Source organism: Harmonia axyridis, chromosome 2 (assembly GCF_914767665.1).
Source record: "Harmonia axyridis chromosome 2, icHarAxyr1.1, whole genome shotgun sequence".
Classification (NCBI taxonomy): Eukaryota; Metazoa; Arthropoda; class Insecta; order Coleoptera; family Coccinellidae; genus Harmonia; species Harmonia axyridis.
In genome coordinates, this window is record NC_059502.1 from 10,234,066 (window position 1) to 10,253,909 (window position 19,844).

Here is a 19,844-nt window from a genome sequence, read left to right on the forward strand (position 1 = left end):
GTCTCCAGTCACAATGCGATGCAGAAATCGCTCCCGTCTTTGCCTTGCAAGCAGCTGTTCACAAGCAAACAATTTCCTTGTTTCTGAATCATTCCCATGACTTTCAGGCGTTTTAAAATGGCTTGTTGCATCACTTCCAATGATACTTCCAATTCTTGTTGTGTTTGACATGAGTCTTGATCAAGTAATGCCCCCAATTCTGCATCTTCGAAAAATTTCTTTTTTCCACCGTCAAGCTGGTCTTCGACGTCAAAATCACCGTTCTTGAAGCGTTAAAACCACTCCCCGCACTTCCTTTTACTAATTGTGTCCTCACCATAGGTATTTGAGAGCATTCGATGAGCCTCATACGCAGATTTCTCCATATTAAAGCAGAAAATTAAAACTCCCCGCAAATGACGAGAATTTGGCTCGTAAGCTGACCTGTAAAATCGAGAATAGTTTTATGATGCACAAACAAATCGACTAATATTTCGATAGCGTAATTTTTACAAATACCTTAGGTTCTTGTATGACATCTACGATCTATTCATTTCGACTACCACTTACCGCTACATCCATTTATTGAAAAACGGCGAAAGCAAAATTGTACACCTGATAATTTGATAGATGGGTTTATTTATCCCGAAAATATAAGACATTTTAAGCCTCTTTTTCGATTATTAAGTTTCGAGTACGAGTATTCCAACATGTCTGCATTGTTAGGTGGAATAATTTTTCAATTCTTACTCTTTACTATAGAAATGTGCTTTGTTCAGAAAAAATCAAGGAGATGTTTTTCGAAATTGATGATCATTTTCGTGAAACGCAGTGGCGTAACATTTTCTTCCTTGAGAATGACCAGTCTAATGTCTAGTACGGACTTCACTGGTAGCACCAAAAATATTCAAATTATATTTCGTTTCTTTATTGCGCCCAATATTTTCCGCTCTTGATACGGGCAAAATGATAAAACTTAACATAATGAAAGTGATTAAAAATTATTATTGCGTCTATGATGGCCACATTGGCAGTCATAAACATATCCCCCACCATCTAAATCCCCTTTTCGTTTCAGCACTCGAAACACTCAAACGGAATTTTGTGGGGAACGTCAGGATTTTAATAAACATTCTATTCGGCCGAATTGTCGTAAAAATTTTACATTCACTGGTTTTATTCACTCAACCGTGACAATTTCCAATTTTTGTCATCTTTCCTGTCGTGGGAGAGAGCTGATTGATCCATTCCGAATTATATTTCATGGCAATGAAAAGCTTTTATATCCCGGGGGCTTCCAGGCATTCCCGATATTGATGTACTGTAACCGGGACATTTATATGAAAAGTCGATAGGGTGTTCAATGCGCCCAGAGGATACGCGAGGTATTCAGGATATGAAATATACATCGTAAAATAGAAGGAATTCGAATATGCTGGAATTCTATTATGTATGAATTCCTAGACCGCACTTCTGGTGTCATTCGATAGAGTGCTTTTCGCACATAAAATTTGCTCTTCACTTGCTACTATTGCGGATGGCGAATATGGAGGAATGCGGGAGCGAAGGCCAAGCTATCAAATCCTTCATTTCGCATAGTTTTCCAGGATAAATACTGCGCAAAATTCCATATAATATTGTTTACGAATCAAGAAAGGATCAAAGGAAAATTACATAACTTTAGAATTTTACTCTGGATTGATAGGGTTTTGGATTAGATTGAATAAAGAGGGTGGTTTAAACTTGGGTGTACAACTCCGGCCATGCTTCCATGTCGATGGTCAAACCGCAGAAAATCATGGGGATATCCCGGCCATGCTTCCTCGTCAACGGCCTAACCGAATATTCACGGTTCCAAGATCGTGCTCAGTATTTGTTGGGACCAGCTGGGCGTATTGTATTATAAGTTATTAAAACCGACTGTAACAATCACAGGCGATCGTTATCGAACAAAATTAATGCGTTTGAACCGACCATTGAGAGACAAACATCCGCAATGCAACAAGAGACATGACAAATTGATTTTACAGCGTGATAATGCTCGACCCCATGTTGCGAAAGTGGTCAAGATATTTTGAAAACGTTGAAATGAGAAGTCCTACCCCACCCATCGTATTCTCGTTGCTTCCTCAGACGATCACTTGTTCCGATCAATGGCACACGGTCTGGCTGACCAGCACGTTCGGTGGTATGAAGAAGTAAAAATTGGATTGATTCGTGGATTGCTTCTTATCCCATACTTGTGGTTGAGGAAAATTTCACTTCAAGAATCACGAACAGCATTCAAAATAGGAATGAGAAGGGATGAAAGATTTCATTCTGGCCATTCGTCGATTTCGCATCTTCGCGCAATATGTGTATTCACATTTGGACGTTACAGACTTAATACCTAAACGAACATGTCCAAAAAATGTTTGAATTTGTAGCGATAAAAAGCAATCAGACATAATGTATGTGTCTAGCCGAAATTGTCGTCACAATACTCAATATCAATGTAGCTGCATTAGTGTAACAATGGTCTTTCGTGGTACTTGTGCATACAACTTTCTCATTCATAGGGTTCTCAGAAAGATGAAATAGAGAATATCTTACCCCTACACTAATTAGTGTGCAGGTTCCATGATACCATTGCGCAGGCATGCAACTTAGAGAATAAGAAAAGGAAGAAGAAATTCACGGTGTACATTATGATTTTATGTTTGTAACACAGGTGGAAAAATGGGAAGAGAAGGGTTAAGTAGAGTAAGTTACGAGGTGATGACCAGTTGAATTAGTTGAGTGTTCAAGAATGTTTCTAAGTGCTGTACCACAATAAAGTTGTCGTCTACCGTCCATCAGCGTTTTAGTGATCCCCTCTAAAAAGCGAAACCCCAAAAGACTTTTCAATGCATGCAAGTCAAGTAGTTGGTTAAAATGTCAGGCTTCTTGGTTTGATGAATCCTTAGGAACCAGAAAGAAGTAATAAATGTTAGTTTCCATTAGAGAATAAGAAAAGGAAGAAGAAATTCACGGTGTATAATATGATTTTATGTTTGTAACCCAGATATAAAACTGGAAAAGGACCAGTGGCGTTAGTAGAGTGTTCAAGGATGTTTCCAAGTGCTGTACCACAATAAATCTCTCGGCTGTCGTCCATCAGTGTTTTACTGATACCCATGAAAACGCGATTCCCCAAAAATTGAACGAATTAAAATGGCAAGATTAGTCATAATGTCATAATCCATCTAAATATCATGGTAGTGGTTTACAATCCAGATAGAACACCTAATACGAAATATTTCGCCGTTGTCTCTTGAAAAGACGGGGACAAAGACAGACCCATCAGCAATCCCCGCAAAACACAATTCCTTACACGATCAATCCCAAGTTTTCCAGGCAATAATAACCATCATCCTAGCAAGATTAATACTAATACTAATACTAGGCTAATTGCAATAATATTTTTCTGGAGAAGGTTTGCGAACGGAACAAAATCATTAATCTGGGTTCACTCAATTCGCGAGTTTCTTCACAAAGAACGCACTTCCCATAGTGAATCAATGTTTCATATCAATGCAAAATATATTGAAATAAATACCTAGATAATAAACGACGTGAAACAACCGATGACACTAGGAGAGCAAAAGTTGCCAAACCTTGGATTTCGGCAGGTAAATACAGGAAATAATAAATATTCTGCTTATTATAAATTCGACAATTTGGAAAAGTATCGGATTTCAAATATTCAAATCGGGAATCACTGAAATGAATATATTTCATTCAATATAATATACATCCATAAAGATATAGTAGAATTGTGGATTTGACAATATATCACAATCCGACAACGTAATCTAACCATGTTGGGGACATGTAAAAATAGCTTATACTCCCTCTATATATGTTTATTACTCGATGGAATTGAACGAATCAGACGGCAAGAATAGCCATAATGTCATAATCCATCTAAATATCATGCTAGTGGGTGACAATCCAGATAGAACACCTAAAACGCCAGTAATATTTCGCCGTTGTCCCTTAAAAGACGGGGACAAAGACAGACCCATCAGCAATCCCCGCAAAACACAATTTCTTACACGATCAATCCCAAGTTTTCCAGGCAATAATAACCATCATCCGGGCAAGATTAATACGGCTAATTGCAATAATATTTCTCTGGAGAAGGTTTTCCGAACGGAACAAAATCATTAATCTGGGTGCCGTCGCTCTCGTCGGGATATTTTCGATCAACTCGACTGATATAATTAATTAATCTGGTCTCGGAATCGATGTCGAACAGATTAATGCCGTTTCCGGTCGTAGCGAGGCGCGAATCGGCCTGATCTGGTGGTGATTGATGGCCCGAAACGACCCGAGCGCTGCCCACCTTCTTTTTCCTTTCAGTTTCGGCAGCGCGGGAGACGTGTCTTCCGGAATTTCGATGCCAATTCGCCTTCCGCCGTGAATGCCGTCGACTCGATCAAATCGTGCGTTATTTCTCGCCCGAGAATCGATACGGAGGCGTCCGTTTTTTTAATGGGGGGGTTCGTAGAGGGGGTCTTGAGGTGACTAACAACTTTCGATGAATGGGAGATGATTATTCAAAAGAGATGCCGATAAATGTCGAAGTCGCGAAGCTTGGAGTAATGGTTGTCGACTAGTGCCACCTGCTAGCTGTATCTTGAAACTATTCCGTACTTCAAAGGCCGAGGAATAAGTTCAATTTCGAATTGTTGTTTGGACGCTGAACGCTCTTAAGTCATTGGAAATATTCGAAATATAGAATATTGAGCTCAAAATATGAAGATTCAAACCAAATCCAAAACTTTTAACTTATAATCTTTATGATCTACAGAAGTTGTTGGTACTATAAACCCTACTTCTTCTTTAAGTGCCTCTTCCAGTGAAGATTGACGAAAACCATGACAAATTTGTCTGTCTTTTAGGAGTTGTGAATCACTGTTTGGACGTTCATCCCTGCCCAGTCTCTTCCATTCATTCAGAAGTCTTGTCTTCCTTCCGATTAGGGATTCACGGCTTGGCTTAATTTTCAAGCTACTTGGCTTGAACTTGACTTGATTTCAAGTAAAGTAGTAGTTTTTCAATGTCAAATCAAGTATTTATTTCTCAAGTACTTGAATCATATCAAGCTACTTAATTTTCAGCAGTTTTATTGTGTAGTGTGTCACATCAATAAAAAATGATGCAATGAGAAGGAACCTTGCCAAAAACACTTTTATTTATCAAACTTATTGTAGGAAAAATCCGAAAATATCAACTTTTTGAAATAGAAACTTAAATTTAATCACTATAAATCATAACAAAATTAAATTAAAAAATTAGATTTCTCAATATTGAGAAACCTCCAGGCTTTGTTTGATTTCATAATTTTCCATCTAGGATTTAAGATACATGAGGCATCTTATAGATTCATCGCCTAACCTATTGCGGGTTTTTGTAACTGTAAGAGCAGCTCTGGAAAAATGTCTTTCAACAGGAGCTGAAAATGCTGGCGTTGATAAAAAATCATTTTGGCAAAGTTTGGAAAGATATTTCTGAAACTACCAAAATCCACCGATATATTTCGTAGAAATGTGAGAAAACTAATAATTGAATCACACTGGCGAATGCTTCAATCTCTCGGCGCTCGAGGAATCCCTTTATTTAGTCTAAGCGCGAACGAGATCGCAGAAATATATGCCATGCGACGCGTGCATATCAAGCTCAAGTAATATCAAGTAACTTGATATCAAGTCAAGCAATGAATATATAAAATCAATTCAAGTCAAGCTCAAGTATGTAATTTTTCACTAGCTTGATTTTCAAGTCAAGTGATTTTTCAAATGTCAAGCTACTGGGCTTGATGAATCCCTAGTCCTCAAAAACTTTGTTTGCTAACGAATTTAAATTATTCAATAATAAAATGAAGACATCAGGATTCATATTGATGTTTTTTTCCTAGAGAATATCTGCCTTATATTGCTGAAATTTTGTACATCTAGGACATCCATAAAATTGAATATCCCAAACTTTATCCATATAGATAACAGTCAATTTGATCTGATTTGGAATAAAAACAAAAAAGTTCTACTCAATAGGCCTTTATTCGAATTTCCACCAATATTATCAATAAAGTTAGGCACAATCGAATGTCTCATTCAATCGAAACGTCGATTCATGAGAACTTCCAATAATAGAATGATTATTCAAGATATGAATCAAACGCTTCTGGGATTGTTGAACTTCTCGGAAGATTCAGACAGATCGCGATTGTTCTACACAACGAGGGAATTGGTGAACAAACGTATCATCGTGTTATGTCAAGACGAATGAGATGAACTTTCCACTTCTGTATTATTTCTCGCATTATGTGCTATTTTTTATTTATCTCTATGTCTTCCGTTCACTGCTCCCATTTCTTCCATCTCTTACCGTCTCCATCTGTATCTATATCACTCAAGATCTCAACTAACATACAGGATCAGCCTTTTGGGGCTTTGCAACCAAAAGCCATATCATGAATATACAAATGACAGAAAATAAACTTTTGAGAATAAATATTTATTTTAAAAACAACCTGAAAAAGGTAAGGCTTCTTTTTCATCTGAAAATAGTATATTGTGCAACAAGTGGGGAAAGTCCAACGTTCTCTGAAAGATCAACGATTAGACTTTTGTTGAAGACATTACAAGAACTCAATTCCAAACGACAAATTTCCTTGTCACTTTCATTAGATTGAAGGAAAGAATTGATCCAAAAAGGTTTACATGACTTTAATCTGGCAGTTCTAGTATTTAGGAGGTAAGATACAATTGGAAATAAGTTCGGGTAGAAATGAAACTTATCCCTAGATTTCTTGACTGAAACCTGTCTACTAATATGACGTGGAAGTAAATGTGATAGCACAGGTAACTAAAGTAGAGGTGTAGATCAAATAGTTCCACTGATAATTCTCATGGAAACGTTAAGGTGTGCATCAATTTTATGAACATGAGCACTATTGAACTAAACGAACCAAACAACATTATTCAGCAGCAGAAAAAACCGAGTTCAAAGCTGTGCAGGAAGAACCTGATAATAGAAGCCCAGAACCTTAAAAACAGCAAGTTGGGTCGTTGGTCGTCCCACACTGTTCGTCCATGAGAACGAACCTGAAACAATGTGAAGGTGTAGCTTGCAACGATTTTGCATGCTTCAATTCATGTTACGCTACTAGAATATTCAAAGACGCGGTAATTTGTCAATTCATCGTATGCCATTGGTCGGGATGCGGATGCGCGAAGTCCCACTCTGTTCGACCTTTCATGAAGTAAAGACATTTGTCCAGAGGACAATAAAAAAAACTGAAACATCACACATGCTCCAAGATTTCCTAAACCCGTTCCACCACGATCAATTATCACATACCAAAAGACTCCCTTCGTCAAATTCCGGAAATAATGAACCTTTATGTGCCGAACTTGCGAAGGTTTTGGCAATGTCATCATAAACGAGAACAAATTTCTCGAGAGCGGCGATCCCGCAGCAAGATTTGTATAGGATCGTTTTGTCTCATAATAAGCTCGCCCCTATTCATAATTCGGTATGAAAAGCGGTCTCGGCCCAAGTTTGGAAAGGGATAGAGGGCGCGCCTATCAGTCCTCTCTGCTAGCAGCAAACGCACACCACCCATATGCTGCACATGATGACTGTACGTATTAAAGGTCGGGTTAGGTCCGACAGAATTGGATTGGGGGACGTGCGCCCCTGGTGTGGATACACATCATTTATAAAATAATGTGCCACTGCCGTTCTTACGTGCGCCGGCAATTTTGCGGTGTTTGAAGGGGGTGAAATATTGTTTTTCCGAAGGAAGGGTCGGTGAAGGAAACAACTGAGACGAACAAACCGGGAAAGAAAAAAAAAATGTTGAGTAAGGAAAAGTTATGTTTTTGATATGAAGAAGTTATTTATGTAGCGAGGGTATTAAGTGGATGTTTGTGTCTGGACGACTTGCAAACCGGAGGGTATATCGATATCTTTCAGTACCCGTGGTGCAATCACACTTTTGTGTCACATCAGTCCACAAAGGACCCAGGCAGCAGCCTGATGGAAAAATTGCAAATAGTTAATTTTTTTTTAATATGACCTCCTGAACAAGAAAATCTTTGGGTCGAACTCAATCCAATGACTAGCTTTCGAGATACAGGGTGTAGAAGTATGAAAATGGCATTACTTTAACGTAAACTTTCTCGTAGGAAAATATCTTGAATGAAAGACTTTTGAGCGACAAATATTGCTTACCCATAAGGTGGTTATTTTAGACAAGTTTTTAAAAGAAATTTTTGTTAGATACGGAGTGAGTCAAACATTATTCAAAATAAAATTCGTTTAGTTCATAATTCATCCTGTAATTGAAAAAGTCGTCCGTGGAATTTTCCAATTTTTTGTCACTACCTACTCTTTAGTTCGAGTTATTATTTCAATGTCAAACAGTATTGGCTTTTCTATGACCAGTTTTTGAAATATACAGGGTAATATATTCAGAGGGGCGTCCCTTATTACAAAAATTCGATGCTCACTGAGACTATCTCAAGAATTATAATACTCAGAGAAAAAAATCTTCAAGGACCCCCATCTCCTTTTTCGAAATATTAAGATATCAGAAAGAATATCAAAAATTCCTTGATTCGTTCTCGAGTTTCGAAGAAATATTTCGCTATATCTTAGTTTCTGTCCGAGATATTTGAAGAATTCCAGATCACAAAGTAAAAAATAATTGTTATTGTTAATAATTGTAATTGTTTTACCTTGCATTCTGGGGTCCTACACTTTTTGCTTCATAGGACGAGCTGGCGCTGATGGCATGGTCAGGAATTTTTCCTTCTTCCATTCCAAGAGCAGTTCGACATTGACCTAGAAAAGAAAAATGGAAATTACATACTGAAAAAAATTAATTGACCTATCAATTTTTCCACGAAATCTCCTCAATCTGAATTTGAGGATAAACATTCTCATATTAATTAGATTATTTAAAAAAACTCCGGAATGAAAACATTGAAAAAACCCAATTAACAAAGAAATACAGAAACATGATCTCAGTTGGCTTCCGGTAAAATAGAAAAAACTGCATAAAAAACCTGTAGTGAAATTGGAAGCCTAACAATAGACTCACTCAAGGGGTAATTGTGATTACCCCTGATATGATCAAAAAAAAACATCACAGTGATCATAAATATACATCTTTTCCTCCAACTCCATGATATACTGGATGAAATTTGTGAAGCCTTCTTTGTTCATTTCACGAGTCGATAATTTACAACCTGGTCTATCTAAATAAAATATTCAAATGATAATATTCAAATGATAAATTCAAAAGAATATATTAATTGGCTTGACAGACAATTTTTAATTCCGGAAAAAGTACCTCCATGGGCGGGAATCGAACCCGAAACCTCCGAATCACTAATCCAGCGCTCTCACCTTCTGAGCTACCGAGGAAGCTGAAAGTTCCAAGCGCATATCGAGGAACCTCAAATATTAGAAGAAAGTTAATGTTTGAAGGGAATAAGTAAAGAGAAAATTTGGTCCAGTACTGCATTTTTGGCTTTCTGTAGTTTAGTCGTATCTGCTCCCAATTTCTAGGAAAAAATTTCAAACAATTCTCTAGTTATCCTCAACAAAATCCCAATTATTATGATCCAGTTAGTAAGCTGTGAAGAATGCATCAATTATAAGTTTTGGTAGTTATTTACTCAATCTTTGGCTAAGATTAATGAAGATTCGATAAACTACAATCATCACAAGGAACACCTTATATCTCGAGAGCAAAGCGTTTGCGTTTTCCTTTGTAACTCCAATTTAGGAGAACCCTGTATAATTTTTCAAAACGCCGAAGGAAAAATCACTGAATTCAAACATTAACTACCTAAATATCAAAACAATCTGCCATCCAGAAATTTTTCAATTGATTTTACTCAATACGAGCCTGAAATAACAGTATTATATTCACCAATTGCTCGATGCCATATCAATGAAAACATCATTTGAACAGAGACTGTCTCACTGCGTTTCTGCTGTTGTGATCACATCATCCATCTCAACCAATGCCATTCACGCAGTAGGGTTGATTGTATAAGCCTTCCAGCGCGATGAGCATTTCAAAGTTCGGTAAACTATATCGATCTAATCCAGCGGGAGAAAAAGGGCAATAAATAGCCAGAATATTATTTAGTGGTTTCTCACAGTCCCCTGAATTGAACATATGTGTAGCTGCAGGAAGGGCCTGAGGAGGGACAAAAGCGCACAAAGGGCGAAACGTTATTGCTGCCAAGTCCAGGTCGGCGATTGTTCTGGAATCACTTAGGAGCATGATTGCACACGTGTCCACTTACCGGAATACAAGGGTAGGTGCACCCGGTATGCATTCTGGCAATTTCTGATCGAATACGTAAACAGTGCTGTATTGTGAACTGCAAGATTGGAAATTGAATCGATTGGAAATCAAGGTGGTGCGCATTGAATGAAAATTTCAATTTTGGGGATAACGTCAGAAAATATCGACTCTATTAACGTCAGTTCATAATGTTGTACTTTTTTTTTAATAACGTTACTGTTTCATGGCAGAAGTTCAACAGAGAATAGTACATTGTGTACCTATCTAACATAAAATTAGTACGCAGTAGAAGCGTGCTGGGCCCATAACCTGTAGTTATCATATTAGTACGCAGTTTAAACACAAACTCAAAACCGAAATACAACCCTCAGTTGTGAAATGTTTTCGAGGTGTTTTTTAGAATTATACCCTCGTAATCTCTGATAATCCAGGGGTATAAACCTTGTATATTGCCGAAGTTTGTTGCGTCTTTAACCCCCCCAAAGCACAGGTCACCGATACAATCCTGCTGTCGCATCAATCTCTGTGCACCGCCGGCAGTATTGTAGGTAATAAATGAGCTATGATAAGCGGTAGTCGGAGCAGGCTTTGTGCGAATGTCGATTAATTTGGGAAATGATATTATTGCAACAATAAATTTTCCAGATGAAAGGAAACCACCGTGAATTATATGGTTTTTATAGGTGGCCCTTGTTCGAAACATAATTCATCAACATAAACAAGCTGAAAATACGTTATAACCAACAATTCTTCAAATGATCGTCCAGTATTTATAGTTGCTAATTTCAACAAAAAAAAATGAGGATATGAAGTCGGGAGCTTTTGATCGCTCGTTCATTTATACGCCCTTGAATATACCAAAACTGTTCAAACTGTATAATAGGTATATCTGGTTTTCAAGAAAGCAATTTGCGCATGAATGAGCGCTTGAACGCTCCTGACTCAAAATCAGTGTTTTTCTCATTCTTTTCGATATTCTGCTTGAGTGTTCTATGGTTCTAATGATCCCAGTAAACGGGATATTTCTTATTCTTGAAGGGGTTATTTCATATGTATTTGGAGTAGTGAAAACAAATCCATTATTTTTTTCGATCGAGTTCAACTAGATGGCGTTAGGAAGATGAGATTTCGTACTACAAAAACTTCTGTGACAGTTTTGTGATAAGTAGACTCAGTTTAGCTTGAGCGCACGTCAAATATGGACACTAGAAAATAGAAAATATTTTACAGTTTTCCTTCGTTGGGGCGAAAATGCAAGTCAGATGGCTGAAAATGTGAACAATTATGATCCTGAATCCTGATACTGTAATAGCCAATCATGCGCAATTTTGGTTTTGTCGATTCCGTTCCGGTAATTTCGATGTCGAAAATACACCACGCACTGGAAGGCCATTTGTTGGGAATGTTGATAAAATCTTGGACTTTGTCGAGTCTGACTGTGATGTTAGCACTGTTTCGATAGCCCAAAAGCTATAGATTGCACAAAACCGTTTGGAACCATTTGCATAAGGCTGGTCTCAATAAGAAGCTCGATGTATGGGTACCACACGAGTTAACACAAAAAACCTCATAGGCTGAATTTCCATCTGCGAATCGCTGTTGAATCAATCCATTTTTGAAGCGGTTGGTGACTGATGATGAGAAGTGGAATATTCACGACAACGTCAAGCGAAAACGGTCGAGGTCGAAACGCGGTGAGCTGGTAGAAACGGTGGTCAAGCTAAGATTAACAGCCAGGATGGTTTTGCTTCGAGTTTGTGAGAAGGGCTGGAAATTATTCACTATGAGCTGCTTACGCCTTACAGCACAACTGTTAACTCGGAACTGTGCTGTCAACAATTGAACCGTCTGAGAGAAGGGATATCCCAGAAGCGGCCAACTTTGACCATTAGGAAAGGAATTGTGTTCCATCAGGACAACACCAGGCAACACACATCGATAGTGATAGTGAAAGTCCGAGAGCTTGGTTGGGAAATCCTTTTGCATCCATCTTATAGTCCAAACCAAGTGATTACAATATGTTCCTGTCCATGACGAACAATTTTGCTGGTGAAAAATTCGCTTTAACAGAGGCTTGAGAAAATCGACTGTCCCAAATTTTTGCCAATAGATATGAGGGCTTCTATAAGAAAGACATAATGATATCACCCTCGAAATGGCAACAAGTTATCAAAAAAACAGCGCATATTCGAACAATTCGAATCATTCTAACTATGGTAATTAAAGCCTTGTGTTTCATGCAAAAATAATGGATGGAATACATGCAAAATAACAATCCCGTTTGATCTATAATCACAGAAAAATTGGGAATTCTAGCATTTTCGATTTATTCAATGACGCAGTCATTATGAGATTTCGACTAAAGCTTCAAATTGTCTTGTAGACGCTGTTGGACATATTCTTGTTAATAAACTAATACCGATTGCCTTCAATTAGTTGAATGGTCTAGCATTAATCAAAATCTTCATTTAGAGCACCTTCCAGTCACCGCCAATACCAATATGATCAGCTATAAATCACAAATAACCAGCCATGTCATCTGTTTACCCACCCCATCCACAACTGGTGTATTTGTTCCACTTCTTCTAATTGGAAATTTCGAAGATGAGTGCTATCTAAATACCACCCTCCTCCATCTAGGGTTCTCTACAAACACACCGGTTTATGCTGAATTGGTGCGATCGAGTGTGAATAATTTCCACTGCTCAGTGGTTTCATTGACGTAATGGAATAAAACATATGAATACAATAATGAAGGAGGGGGATCCTGCCTATCGGAAAGTCTGCCGTTGTGAAAAGTGCCTACTCGACAAATAGCCATGAATTGAATGTATTGTTGAATTAGTCGATGTGAAAAGATTTTCTTCATCAGTGATTTTAATATATTTATTATATTTGTTGTTTGCATTCAAGTGGAACGGAATGATGGAGATATCGAAATAAAGGGTTCATATACTCGAGGCAGTAGTTTTGATATCATTCATTTGTAGAATTCAGCTGAAATATTGAAAATATTCAGAAATTCCGAAATGAAAGCCTGAAATAGTATATTCTACAACAAGTTCAACTTTTCTCAAGAGTGTGGAAATTTTTGGCACGAGCCTTAAAGGCGATTGCCGTAAAACACACGAGTGATAAATGGAACGTTCTCCATATGTTGCACACTACACTTTTCCTACCACTACATACATTTTAATGTACCTGATTCAGTAGAAAATACCCTTCGTTGATAGTACCTAGGCATTTCTAGCGTTTCTGTAGAAACTACTTTTCAAAAGCAATTTCATTGATCTATCAAGCGTGGTGTGGACAAAGAACACTAATAGGTATCAAGTACATTTTAAAGCTTATAGAAGACATTTTTGAAAGATTTCGTATCTTCATAATCATTCAATCAATTGAAACGCCAAATACCAACGATGTTAATTACGTACAACTTTTCATATTGAAGTTGACAATCAATACGGTGGATCAGCCTGGAATTTCTGCTTGTATACATCAGACACCAAACTAACCAGCGAAACTATCCAGAGCTTTCGAATTCTATTCGCATCAACCGATTTTTTGTCCCCATCTCGACAAAGAGTAATTTGCTGCTCATCATTAAGCGCAGCCATAATCCATCATCAATTCGTTGCACAGCCAACTGACAACCATTATTAGAAACTCCTCGGAACTACCCCAATAGGGAAGGAAGCGTATAGGCGGTCATTTAACCATTAGCTGCCCCAACACGAGCCGATAAAATTGAACGTTTTGAAATCAACACCTAGCACAACACTCGACTTCCTCTCCATTTCGCAATAGGGCATATGTTGTAGAGGCTGAATATGAAACTCAACTATACTCCGTATTGTCCCCTACGAGGGGTCTACCCTTCGCTGTTAGCGGAGGAAGTTAAATGTCGTAAATTAAGGAGAGTCATAATATAGGCAGTGCAGCGTTTATGAGTTGGGCTGGTATTGGCGTTTATACCATATTTCGAGCGCTCCTTTACGAACAGAGCGCTAATAACATTTAGTCAGGTTTTTTCGAATTTTATGCCGAAAACAAAATAACAATGCCGTGCATGAAGTGGTGATGGACACAATAATAAAGCCTTCACAACATACTAGGTATCGCTTATCTTAACTGGTACAAATTCGAAGCTTCTCAGAGGTCTTACAGAGGCCTTGAATATAAAAACATTGAAACAGATTACACATATCTTTTCGACGAATTAATTGATTTTTGTTCCACATTATCAATACTCTTCTTTTTCAACTGATGAAATCTTGCTTCTCGACAGAATTCTCGAACAAATGCATCGTTTCATAAACAATTAATAAATAAATAAATCATAAAAAACCCACGAATATAATATATTAATTGCAGTGAAAGGATGTCCTAAAACATTTTCAGTTTCAACATGAAATTCACATGAACAATTTTGGAAAAATTGGAATTTGCATAACCAATTTTCCAAACAATTTTGAAAGAACGAAATTCAAACAGAATGACACATCAGCAACAACGTCAACTGATGGCGATAGTAGAGGGAGCAAGATTTATGAACGCTTTGAGCAGTATAAAAAAGTTTATAGTTGTTACCAGAATCACAATAGGTATTGATGTCATTTCATACCCATGAATGAATCATAACTAGTTATTTTTATAAGGTTCTCTACATTTGTGAGAATAAAACGCCACTTCACTTCAATAAATAAATTTGATCTGGGCATTATAATATAGGTGACATTCATCTCAAGAAGCCTTGGACCTTACCAGTGGATATTTTGCTTTTTTCGTCAACATTGTCACCTCTTCAAAAGTGATATGTATACTCCAACGCTCATTCAATTTTTAAATATCTTCACTGTAGAAAAATTCGTCTTTGCTTCAACCTCGGCAATCACTTCTTGACTAGAGCGAATTTCTTTCCCTAGAGCATTATTTTGAGGTGTGCAAAAAGCCAGTAATCACTGAAGGCAGAACCTGGAGAATAAACTGGTTGGTCAAGCACTTGGAAGCACAAGTTCAATTTGACCATAGGTTTCAACATTTTTTCTTTTGCAGTCGAGGCATTTTTTCTTAATTCATGCTCTCAATCGATCGAATACTGTTATGTTTCTATCTATTGACTGTTAATTGTTTCGGGAAGATAGTCAATGCACGTCCAAAAATACGGATGCCATAACCTTGCCACCTGATGTTTGATATTTTGGTCGCTTCGGGCACCTTCTATTCACCTGGCATTCTCTTTGACTCAGAAGTGAGGTGATGGCTCCATGTTTCATCCACTTTTAGACATCGACTCAAAAAATCCTGTTTATTCCAACTCCAAATAACATTTGAAATCGACTATGCATTTTTGCTTTTTATCAGAGGAAAGCAAAGCTGCCTCATGGAAAAAATGATAATGCAAAATACTGAATACACTGGTTGGTAATATCTTCAACTCCACCGCTATCTCATGAATTTTAAATTTACAATCGTTTGAAACCGATTCATGAACTTTTCTGATGTTTTCTGAGACAACTGCATAATTAGGGCGTGCAGCATCATCAGTGGCTCTTCTACCACGTTTGAAGTCAGCATACCACCTTCAAAAATATACCATTGCTCGACTGGTGCAGTATTTTTCTTTTACCAAAAAACAGTTTCAATCAAAACACGAAAAACTTTTTTCAACCATTTCAATTCAACTACAAATGTAGACCCACTCAACGTTCAATATCTCCCTCCAGACTTGACTTCCTGTTCCAACATTTTGACATACCTCTTTTGAAGCTTGTGTGGCGGCTTCTCATAAAACTCCACATAGCAACAATAAACACAGCAATCGGTGGCCTAGAGGTTAAGAGTGTAGACTCACTCACCGAGATGCGACAAGGTGCCCGGTTCGAGTCCCGGCGGCTCCCGATAATAATAAATTCCCCAAGCGTCTGTGACACGGCACACACAAATATACCAAAGTCACACTGATGAGTCCGGTGTGTGTGCCAGGGACGAAACGCATAAGTAGGCATATGTGAAATCCCACACTTGGTTCCAACGAGAACTGGAGTGAGGTATTATGCCAGAATGTTGCCAACTCGCGAAAAATTTTAATTTTTTTTCATAACATTGGTGCATCTCAAACCCTCAATTTTGGATTTCTACGTTCGTATTGACTACTCGCATAAACATAATCTCCGCGATATCCATCAAAACGCGGGAAGGGAATCCATAGAAAACGTATAAATTCAAGGAGAAACTCCCGCGATCGATCTCCACAAACGTCAGGCAACAGCTGGCGCGCTCGCCTAAGAACAACGGACTTTCCACTCGGCGTTATTGAAAGGCTTTTGTGTGGAATTTCAGCCAATAAAGTCCGTACGAAGCCGGAAAAACAAACCTGACGCAGTCTGGATGAATGACGCGGTCTAGAAGCACGATCTCGCGGAGAATGCGGAGGAATAGGGAAAGATTGAGCATTCTATTCTCGGTTTCCACGGCGGGAAATTAGAAAAGGGATAATATTCCTAGTGCCAGCTCGGGAATGGAACCGGTTATTCGATCGTTTACCTCCCGGGATTGTTATTCTCCAAAGTAGATACAGTCGGATGTTGTTGAAATTGGAGAATCTAACTAACCTACTTTTCGCCCACATGGTGGTCCTTTGGTTCGTCATACGAATAACATAGGTGGCTTTGATCGATACCGAAATGTTGTTGTGGAAACAAACGAGTCATTTATGGCCGGATTCACGAATATCAACTCTTAAATTAACTGTCAACTGAATTGCATAAAATGTTCAAAGAGCTTCTCTTCCTTGACTCACAAAAAGGCAGTACTTCACAGAGCTATATTCGTCCAATTTAAGTCGTATATGCGCCGTTCTATTCCAAGAGGAATCTAAATTCAGAATGCCCATCTCGTAAAATCTTTTGTTCCTATTAGAAAAAACTTGGACAACCAATTTTCACAGGCCTTTATTGAGGAAAAAATCTGTAGTCTCAAGCGCGTAATAGGTGGTAGTCGCTTGGTGGCAGGTCCAGACTATAAGATGAATGCATAAGAACATCCCATCCGAGCTCCAGAAGCATCCGATGATGTGTGCGGCCTGGCGTTTTCCTGATGAAACTGTACATTTTTCTTATTCACCCATTCTGGCCGTTTCTGTTCGATCAACGAATCGATCCAATTTTCTACTTCTTCATAAGACCGTGCCATTGATCGAAACAGTGATATCCGAGGGAGCAACGTCTGGAGAATACGGCGGGTGAGGTAGAACTTCCCTTTCAACGTTCCCAAGTATGTCTTGACCACTTTCGCATCATGGGGTCTATCATTGTCATGCTGTAAACATGACTTTATCATGTCTCTCGTTGTATTGCGGCTGTTTGTCTTTCAAAGAACGGCTCAAACGTTCGATAACGATCGCCTGTGATTGTTTCAGTCGGTTTAAACAACTCATACACCAAATACTGAGCATGACCTTGGAACCGTGAATATTCGTTTTGGCAGTCCACGTGGATGCATGGCCACAATATGCCCATGATTTTCTGCGCTTGGATTATCGTAAAGAACCCATTTTTTGTCTCAAGTCACAATGCGATGTAGAAATTCCCTTCGTCTTTGCCTTGCAAGCAGCTGATCACAAGCAAGCAAACGCCGTTCAGCATCTCTCGGCTTCAACTCGTTCGGCACCCTACTTGTTTCTGAATCATTCCCATGACTTTCAGGCGTTTTGAAATCGCTTGTTGCGTCACTCCCAATGATCCTGCCAATTCTTGTTGCGTTTGACACGAGTCAAACTTATTTTACCATACCTGTATTATACTGTCCACATGAAATTTTTTATAAATCGATAACAATTAATCCACCAGATTATTCACTAAATATATTACTGATTACATAACAGAGACCTAGAACCAGTGAGTCAAATTTTATCGTTTAAGACAATTCTTAGCGCAAAATCAGAAAATTATAGTTATTGTGATGAAATGGTGGAGCTCTCAAAAATTATTTCGCTATAATATTCAGAAAATCTGCTCAGATTTCAGTTTAAATGTATCTGTATTTCATAACCATGCTTTTCAATATTAATTAGAAAGGGTGGTTTCCAATTACCAGATTTGAAATAAACATTCTGTAGCAAACAAAATACAATGTCCTATAAAGTATAATTAGAAATTATTACAATTAAATCTGTTTCTGGAAAACTCCCCTTAGGAACCCCAGTCTGCGTTTCTGAGCTCACGAAACTCCAATCTTGAGTTCAATTTCCCGTTGTTTTCCCGTACCATTACCAGCACCTCAATAAACATGGAAAACTCCGGCTTCTGCCTCAAATCCTCATACATCCTGTTCCTTCTTTATTTCTGGAAGAAAAGATGGTTGTTCCCAATGTATTTCGACTCTTTCCGCCTGATGTCTCGTATATATTCCCTTCCTGTCTGGAAATCAACGTGGAAAACGTGATTGAAAATGCTTTCGGAGCGCGCGCCGGCATCAGAGGAAAATAACAAAGTGGAAATAAATAACAATTAACTTCGGCTTAAATACATTCTGCAGTGCCGATTCGAGAATTTCAATCCTCCTGTATCGGCTTTATCGTGCCGGCGCCGTAAAAGAAAATTAGTTTTGCCTCTAATTACAGGAAATCTTGGAAGACGAAATAAGTTGGGACAGGGGGCATTCTCGGGAAACCTGAGTTTCGATTAACGAAATAACAATTGAGTTTCACGTTCGTAGGAGAATTCGATAGGTCAGGTGTAGATTTAGGAGAGTTTCAAGGTTTGTTGATGAAATACATGAATGGAAATTATTGACAAAGCAGAAAGCCTGATGGAAAAATTGTCACCGGTGAATTGTTCTAAATTTTCCGTATTTTGTAGAATATGAGAGTGGTTTCAAAAACGATGATTTCGACGTCGAAGACCAGCATGGCGGGGAAAAGTTGTTTTTGAAAATGCAGAATTGGAGGCATTACTTTGATCAAGACTCGTGTCAAACGCAACAAGAATTGGCAGGATCATGGAGATTGACATAACAAGCCATTTCAAAATGCTCGAAAGTCATAGGATTGATTCAGAAACAGGGCAATTGGGTGCCGTACGAGTTCAAGCGGAGAGATGTTGAACGGTGTTTGTTTCCTTGTAAACAGCTGCTTTCAAGACAAAAACTAAAGGTATTTCTGCCTCGCATTGGTACTGGAGACAGAAAATGGGTTTATTACGATAATCCCAAGCGCAAAAAATCATGGGAATATCCCGACCATGCTTCAACATCAACAGCAAAACCGAATATTCACGGTTCCAAAATCATGCTCAGTATTTGGTGGGACCAGCAAGGCGTAGTGTATAATGAGTTGTTAAATCCGACTAAAACAATTACAAACAATCGTTATCGAACGCAATTAATGCGTTTGAGCCGAACATTGTAAGACAAACGACCGCAATACAACGAGAGACATGATAAAAAGATTTTACAGCATGACAATGCTCGACCCCATGTAGCGAAAGTGATCCAACACATACTTGGAAAC

General features: G+C 38.3%; 1 protein-coding gene across 1 annotated transcript in view; it reads right to left on the reverse strand.

The window, feature by feature from the left end:
• LOC123674115 (discoidin domain-containing receptor tyrosine kinase B-like) overlaps positions 1–19,844 on the reverse strand; it is a 408,546-nt gene that overhangs the window by 248,185 nt on the left and 140,517 nt on the right. The window contains exon 3 of the mRNA XM_045608987.1: positions 8,748–8,853. Coding sequence (XP_045464943.1) covers positions 8,748–8,853 — 106 coding nt within the window. The remainder of the gene's footprint in view (positions 1–8,747; positions 8,854–19,844) is intronic.